Here is an 8,109-nt window from a genome sequence, read left to right as displayed (position 1 = left end):
GTTATTAATCAATAAATAGGATCTAAAATCTAAATTATCAATGTTCAATTATTGACCATATAAGCGAACATATCTAGAACAATTATTGCTTTAAAACATAAAGTCACTTTTTTCTCAAATATACACCAATTATTGTACTCGTTAAATGGTCATTTCTATATAGATCATTTCAGGTTAAAAATATTTAATTTGATTGATGTGGAATTGGACAATAATTGACAATTTTACATTCAACTTGTGATCTAAAATTGCTTTATTTTGTGGATATATGTACTTAGACCAATAATTTATTAATATTCTCAATAGCGTTTATCAGTTTATGCAGAAATTTTGAAGATATTTTGCGTTATAGAAAAATAAGATTTAAATTCAAGTCATAAAATATAAATTGTAACAAATGTCAAAGCTGAGATATTCAATCAGTTGTTAAAGGTGCTGATAAATAATTAAAGTGTCATGAAAATACTAACGCTGACATTAGAGACGGTAAGTATAATCAATAGTTTATACTTTCTAAATATTATTAAAATATTTAAAAGCATTAATTGCCAAATTAAATTAAAAAATAATAATTAGTAGGTTTGCTTCTATTCTAATCTATCTAAAAGAGAATTTTATTAGGTATATACAAAAATACTAGTGCTTTATTTAAAAGGCAATTTTTGAACATGCTTTATTGTCTACGGATGGAATTTTACTTTTATAATAATTCTTATGATAAACAAAGATTAAGCAATACAAAAACAAAGGAATTTTGATATAGACATAGTAATTAAAGATTTTAACTTTTATGAATATTTTATGAACAAGTGTAAAGATTCATAAGTAGACTGCGGTTTTTTATGCAGTAGTATTTTTTGGATTCAGGTAATAATAAAAAAAAGATCGTTACCAAACAAGCAATTTTAAATTGTTTAATAGATCTATATCGAAATATGCAAAATATCTACACAAAATATGTATGCAATATATATATACAAAAAATATGTATGCGTAAAAATATACAAAATAAATATTGATAATATTCACCTTATCTACAAAATTCTATACGTAATCAGTGATTAATGATCACTCTGACATGAAAAAGAAAATTTTGCGCATGAGCAAAACATTACATAATACATAAAAAACAACATACATAAATCCATAAAGCAATATGCATAATGCTATTTATTGTAATTTAAATGACTATAAATACCCCAATAAAAAAAGATTTGTATGTTGTATAAAATTGTATGACAAAAAAATTGCAAGATTTATAATCCGTCATTATGAGGGCATAGTTGAGAAAATAGATGTAGAAACGTTAACTTTTTATAAAACATTAATAAATGTTTGCGCAATTAAATTTTGAAATGATATGTTGGCATAACAATAGCGAATGGTGAATCATCTTAACAACACAATTGCAAAATTAAATTTAGAAATAAATTGTGCAATTGAGAAAAATATTTTAGTCATATTTCGTAACATGTTTAAAACATTTAGAAATTGTGCACAAAAGACTCAAATTATTTCCCAATTATTCCTAATTATAATGCATAAATATTAAAACGTGGAATGTGTAATATTGCATGTTTCAATATTTGTGCATTGTAATGTAAAGGAATGATTTAAGAGTTTCTAACCGCTATTACTATCAATGAGATATTTGACTCTTCAACGGACGCATATATAATCTGTCAGACAAAGTGCTTTTTTTAAAATCTTTATTAAATGTCTAGTGAATAAGCGATATTTGTTAAATTCATTGTAATATCTTTTGATATTAATTTTGAATTAAATGTTGAAGATTAAATGCTCTAAATATTGCACATTATTATTGCTGCATTATTGCTGCATTATATTGTGAAAATATTGAAGATTATAATGTGATAATTTTAAGTGCTGAAATAATTGCAAAATATTTATGTTTCAATATTTGTCTAATCTTTAACAAATATTATTTAAGAATTATATTCTGATAAAACAGTTGTGTTATGTCAAATCATCTTAGCGCAATCTTTAATGCCATTATTGTGCAATGTTTGCAAAATCTTCCTATCGGGGTATAAAACGTGAGAGATACTAGAAATCTCAGATGAAATCAAGTATTTAATTGTCCAATTGTCGCGTGTTTATCATTGCGAGTTGAGTGTCATGAAATAAAGAAGAAAAAGGATCAAGTGGACTTTGTAGTCTCATTCCGCGATTGAATTTTGAATGGAAAGAGGCAGTAAGCTCTACAATTTTTCTTGTAATTTTTTAAATAATATTTTTTAATATAATCTTTAATACAACTTTTTTTAAAAAAGTTATAATATTATAATTATCTATCATACTGTAATATTATTTAATAAAATAAAATTTAAATGCAATAAAATGTAAATTGTAATAAGTGCCAAAGCTGAAATACTTAATTTAATGCTAAAAGTGGCGATAAATATTGAAGTGACATAGAAATATTAACACTTCTGACATTTGAGACGGTAAGTATAACCAGTAGTTTATATATTCTAAGTATTATTAAAATATTTGAAAACGTTAATTGTCAAATTAAATAAAAAGATGACAATTAGTAGATTCACTAAAAGAGAATTTTATTAGGTACATATAAAAATACTAGTGGTTTATTTGAAGACAATTTTTGAATATGTTCTATTATCTAGGCATGCAATTTTATTTTTATAGTAATATTTATGATAAACAAAGATTAAGCTATACAAAATAAAGAAAATTTAGATATCTTGAAGACTTTAATTTTTGAAAAAAATTTTATTAAGCAAGTATAGAGATTGAGAAGTTACATTTGCATGTGTGTGTGTGTGTGTGTGTGTGTGTGTGTGTGTGTGTATGTGTTCAATAATAAAGCTAAAATTATAACTACATCACATAAAATATTTATTGCTAAACCATTTAAAAAAAATCTATTAAAAACCACAAATTTGAAATAACTAGTAAAAATTTCTCATTGATTATCCTTATCAATTACTTAATTCTATTAATAAGTTTTTTAACGTGAAAAATATTCTTTGTGTATATGACATTATCGCAATTAAAAAAGTATCTTTCAAAAATATTTTTAATAAATGTTCAAAATGTAGTAATAAACCAAAAACGCTATATTGATGCAATTTTCTTGATAATATTTATAATATTAATCCAATTTAATCAAAACTAATTACGTATTTATTTATTTTGTAACTTAATTTATTTAAAGTGTTCGCAGATCACGAGAATGGACTTCATTTCTTTGGCACTATGTACTCTTTGCGTTATTGTGATTTACGCAGTTTCGTCGATAGTGTATCATGAGTATGTTCTTCGACAGAAACTTAAAAATATTCCCCAAACCGGCGGATATCCTTTTATTGGATTGACATTTGAGCAAATAAGACTGTCGGAGTATGGTACGGAATTGTATACGTATAACTTTAGAATTACTTTTTTATTACAAGCGTTATTTGTGTATTTGCACACGTGGAATAACAACGTTGCAACGTTTGCTATTTATAAATTTGTATATTAATTAAAATACTATAAACATTAATAAATTTAATTGTTAGAACGCATAATATGGTTGATAAAGTTTATGGAGAAGTCTAAAGAAGGAATATTCGTACAGTGGGTTGGAAGAACACCTTTTGTTGTCGTGTACAAACCAGAATATTTAGAGGTAAAAGCTAATTTTAATTTGTTAACAAAATATTTTTTATGTTTCTGTGACAATTAGAAGAAATTGCCACTATTGACATAATTCTTTTTAAACAAAAAGGTATTTCAATGATTTTCGTTTAAGGGAGGATCCTCGTTGCTTTAGAATTAGAAGCTAAAAAAAACAGGTTCTTCTTCAATTTTTTAAATGAACTTATAATTAATGAATATTTTTGAAACATTTAGGGTGTTTTACTCAATGTTTTAATTATACAAAAAATTGTATTTATGATAAAAAAGGCTTTTTAAATTGATTTTATTCACCGATGTTCCCAACGTTTTCTTGCTGGAGGTATCTGTTGGCGTACATGATAGCGGCTTTAATTTTGATCTGAAACAAACAACCAAAAAGCATGTCAAACTTTATGCCAACATTTTCTAGATAGACCTAAAAAATTAAACAAATGTTAAAAATTTAATAAATTTTTAAGTCTTTGAAACAAAAATCATTTTTTGCCAAAAAATTTCGACTTTTAGTAGTAAAAAACTGTATAAAAACACTTACTTTTATTAATTTCTCAGGTTATTCTTTCAAGCACCGTAAATATCACAAAAGGGATTCCTTATAATATTTTAAAAGAATGGTTGGGCAACGGACTTTTGACTTCTACAGGTGAATGCATAATAAAATTGAACCTTATTATACATTTTTTATGCATTTAAAATCTTAGTAAAAGTATATTATTTCTTCTTCTTTAACTTATGATAATAGATTAATTGGATAGGCTGTAACATTATAAAAACAGTATTATTTTTTTTGTCTGAAAGATATACATGTGTATTTGAATTTGGTATTTGTAACACTGAAATTATATTTTAGTTATTGGTATCTAAATATTTTTGTGACTATATGTATAGTCATATTCATGTTGTTTGCAGTTTTCTTGAAATTTTGCTTATTTACTTGTTAATATTCATTGCTGACAAAAGAAACAGAAAATTTCCTTCGCTTTAAAAATTAAAGAGATAACAATACTACATGGTTTTTAATCAACTTTGCAGTTCTCTTGACCATTATAACATAGACATGTCATATTTTAATGCTGCTTTAGGAAAACAATGGTTCCACGATAGAAAACTCATTGGGCCAACGTTTCATTTTAGTATATTGGATCAATTTGCAGTGGTGCTTTCTGAAAAAGCAGAGATCTTGACAAAGTGTATCGAAAGAAAAATAGAGAAAGATTCTGGGAAAGCCTTCGATATCTTTCCCCTTATTGTCAATGTTGCTCTTGATATTATCTGCGGTAATGTATCACTTTTATCAATTTATGAATTTTGCTAAATTCACAAATTATTTTGTTATACTAGCAAACATTTGTATCATATTATCAAAGTAATAATAAAATATCGACAATATACTATTACGTTTCAACGACAAATTTGAGTGTTTTGTGTGTGTGGGGGGGGAGGGGGAGGGTATGTACAAATGTAATAAGATTTTCTTAAAAAAACTAAATTTTGTTGTAATTGTTATATTTATGAGTCATAAATATTAAGGTTAATTTCATCATGTTATGACCAACATTTTAAAGGTATTATCAACAATGGCTGCGTTCAGCAGAAAAAGCAGCTTTGCAACTGTTGTAAAATTCTTCAACACAATTGGGTCTTGCTCTTAGTTCTTGTTAGATCTAAACGTATAAACCAGTCGTGTTGAAGAATTTTACAACAGTTGCAAAGCTGCTTCTTCTGCTGAACGCAGCCAATAATAATTATTATTTTGCAGAAACAGCAATGGGTGTAAACTTACATGCTCAAAAAACCACAACCACATATGCATCAGCAACACAAATGTTGGTTTCTAAATTTTTATTGTTATTGTTATTAAAACAACCAATATTTTCTTACATAACAGTATTAACAATTAATTATTACCTTTAATGACATTTTAGGGTTATATTTTAATTACATTGTAGGGTACCTATATAGTTAATTAATAAGTTACCCACATAACACAAAAATTGCAATTACATTGTAGCAATATTGCTGCAAGATTACAATGTTGTTGCAACATTGCTGTAATGTAACTGCAATTTTTGTGTTACGTGGGTAGTAAATTAAATGCCCATCGTATTTTAATACTTTTAGAGCATCCAAGTCAATAATAGACCGAGTACTTCAACCGTGGTACTGGATTAATTCGTTGTATTATTTAATGCCTGCAGGGAAGAGGTTCAAATCAGCCCTTGATGCATTGCATGGATTTACAACAGAGGTAGAAGAAAGAAATAAACTTAAAATAATGTCCGAATTTTTATAAATTTTTCATATTTTGGTTAAAGAATTTAAATATCTACAATGTATTCTATCTACATAATAAATTTGACTGTAATACTGGATTAAATTCTAGGTGATAAGTAAGAGAAAGGCTGAACGACGATTGCAAAACAATCTTACATTAGAAGTTGAAAATGAGAATGATGAATTTGATATAGGTATTATTGTAAAATATAATTTTACATATTTTTATATATTTCTTCCTTTTTTTTTTGCTTATTTAAATAGAAATTACTGTATCAGGTAATCGGAAAAGGAAAGCGTTCCTAGATTTATTATTAGATCAGAATGCGAAAGATAACGCTCCCTTGACAGATAATGAATTGAGAGCGCAAGTTGACACGTTCATGTTTGCGGTGAGATGTTTAAAATTCATATAAAAATTCTCCAATTTTTGTCAAAATTTTGTCTTATTAATATTCAAGTCGATAATGTATTTATACATTGTACGTATAAAGTAATATGAAAATGATAACAGGGATACGACACAACTGCAGTTGCGATGACTTGGACACTTTTTTTGTTGGGTAATAATCTCGAGCATCAGGAGAAAGTTCACGAAGAACTCGAAGAGATTTTCGGAGATTCGGAAAAACCAGCCAGTGTGAAGGAGTTGTCGCAATTAAAATATCTCGACAGAGTTATAAAGGAAACGCTTCGCATTTTTCCAAGTGTACTTACACTCACGAGAGAACTGGAAGAAGATGTAAAATTGGGTAAGATATAGCTTTATTTTAAATAAAAAAAATTTTATAAAATTTTCTATACAGAATTTATAGAAATACATGTAAATTTTTAAAGCAATTAATTGTAATAATGCTGGAAATGTTTTTGAAAGAATTTTTTATTAAAAAATAAAAATATTATTATGATAATAGACTGTTAAAGAAGATTGTTGTATCACGTTATATTTAAAAGTTTAATATTCATAAAAATATTTATGTCGACAAGGATAGTTAGTGTTTTATAAAAACACAAATGTAGTTTACAATTAATTTATTACTTTTATTTTAGATAAATATACGATTCCGAAAGGTGTCAATGTCGCAGTGTCAATTATATTGGCACATCGAAACTCGGAGATTTGGCCTGAGCCAACGAAATTTGATCCAGATCGCTTTCTTCCAGAAAATTCAAAGCATAGGAATCCATACGCCTACGTTCCGTTCAGCGCTGGACCGAGAAATTGCTTAGGCCAGAAATTCGCTCTACTCGAAGGGAAAATCGTGCTGACTGCAATTTTCAGAAAGTGGAAGGTGAAAAGCGTGAAAACGATGGACGCGGTTCAGTACGGCAGCTCTTTTATTTTGCGACCAATTGAAGAATTACCCATGTATTTCACGCCGAAGAAATGAACAATTTGTCAGTAAATACAAGCTTTTTATTTTAAAAAAGCAAATTTTTATTTAAAAAATTTAATTCAAAGAATTATATATGCAAATTTTTTTTAGCAAGTTTTTCTGTGTTATGTATTGTATATGTAAATAATGCACATATTCTTGCACCTGTGTGATTGTGCAAAATTACTAGAAATCGCTGAAGTGGAAAATAAAAATTGCCGCAGTACCTTATCGGCGCTCACCGCGCGCCGTGCTAGCAACACCGAGCGCGCTTCAAAAGCAGCGCTCCGCTAAGCCAAGCTTTAAACTGTAACGATATTTTTCGTCACTTGATCTTATGCTATCCCAAGATAAAGTGTGTTAATATTTTGCTGTTGCTCAGTTTAACCGTTATCTTTTCAAACGTTCCGTTGCTCGCAGATCGCGACTTTTCTTCTATTAGTATTCTTGGATTTTGTGATTTTTTTTCTTAAAGGAAAATTACACACTTGGCGCGCCTTTTTTACCTTTTTAAAATGGTAATTTAGTTTGAATATCATGCATTTTGTAGATTATATATCATTTTAATTTGCGATTTTGTGCTGCAAAGTTCCACGAATATTACTTTCAACAAATTAACTTCTCTCGCGTTCTGTTCCAGACGCGGTAGAAACTGCATGGATTATTGTACACCTTGTGATTTTATTAAAGACAAAGTTTTGACTATAACAAAGTTGTCACTTAAAATTAACCTCAGAAACACGTCCTTCTTTTCCTTTCACATTCCGAATTTAGCACATTTTCTGGTCCTTCGAGC

General features: G+C 27.6%; 1 protein-coding gene across 1 annotated transcript; it reads left to right on the top strand.

Moving 5' to 3' along the window:
• Positions 1-2,326: 2,326 nt before the first annotated feature.
• On the top strand, positions 2,327-8,021 carry LOC114254938 (cytochrome P450 4C1). Its single transcript, XM_036286854.1, has 11 exons — positions 2,327-2,468; positions 3,200-3,389; positions 3,546-3,655; positions 4,216-4,306; positions 4,746-4,940; positions 5,423-5,489; positions 5,785-5,911; positions 6,047-6,131; positions 6,217-6,329; positions 6,452-6,689; positions 6,988-8,021. Exons 2-11 carry the CDS (start codon positions 3,218-3,220, stop codon positions 7,326-7,328), a joined length of 1,539 nt encoding a protein of 512 aa, XP_036142747.1. The 5' UTR covers positions 2,327-2,468; positions 3,200-3,217; the 3' UTR covers positions 7,329-8,021.
• Positions 8,022-8,109: the final 88 nt, after the last annotated feature.

The sequence above is a fragment of the Monomorium pharaonis genome, chromosome 5 (assembly GCF_013373865.1).
Source record: "Monomorium pharaonis isolate MP-MQ-018 chromosome 5, ASM1337386v2, whole genome shotgun sequence".
Taxonomy (NCBI): Eukaryota; Metazoa; Arthropoda; class Insecta; order Hymenoptera; family Formicidae; genus Monomorium; species Monomorium pharaonis.
The sequence above is the reverse complement of the archived record's forward strand: the minus strand, read 5'-3'. Positions and strand labels throughout refer to the sequence as shown.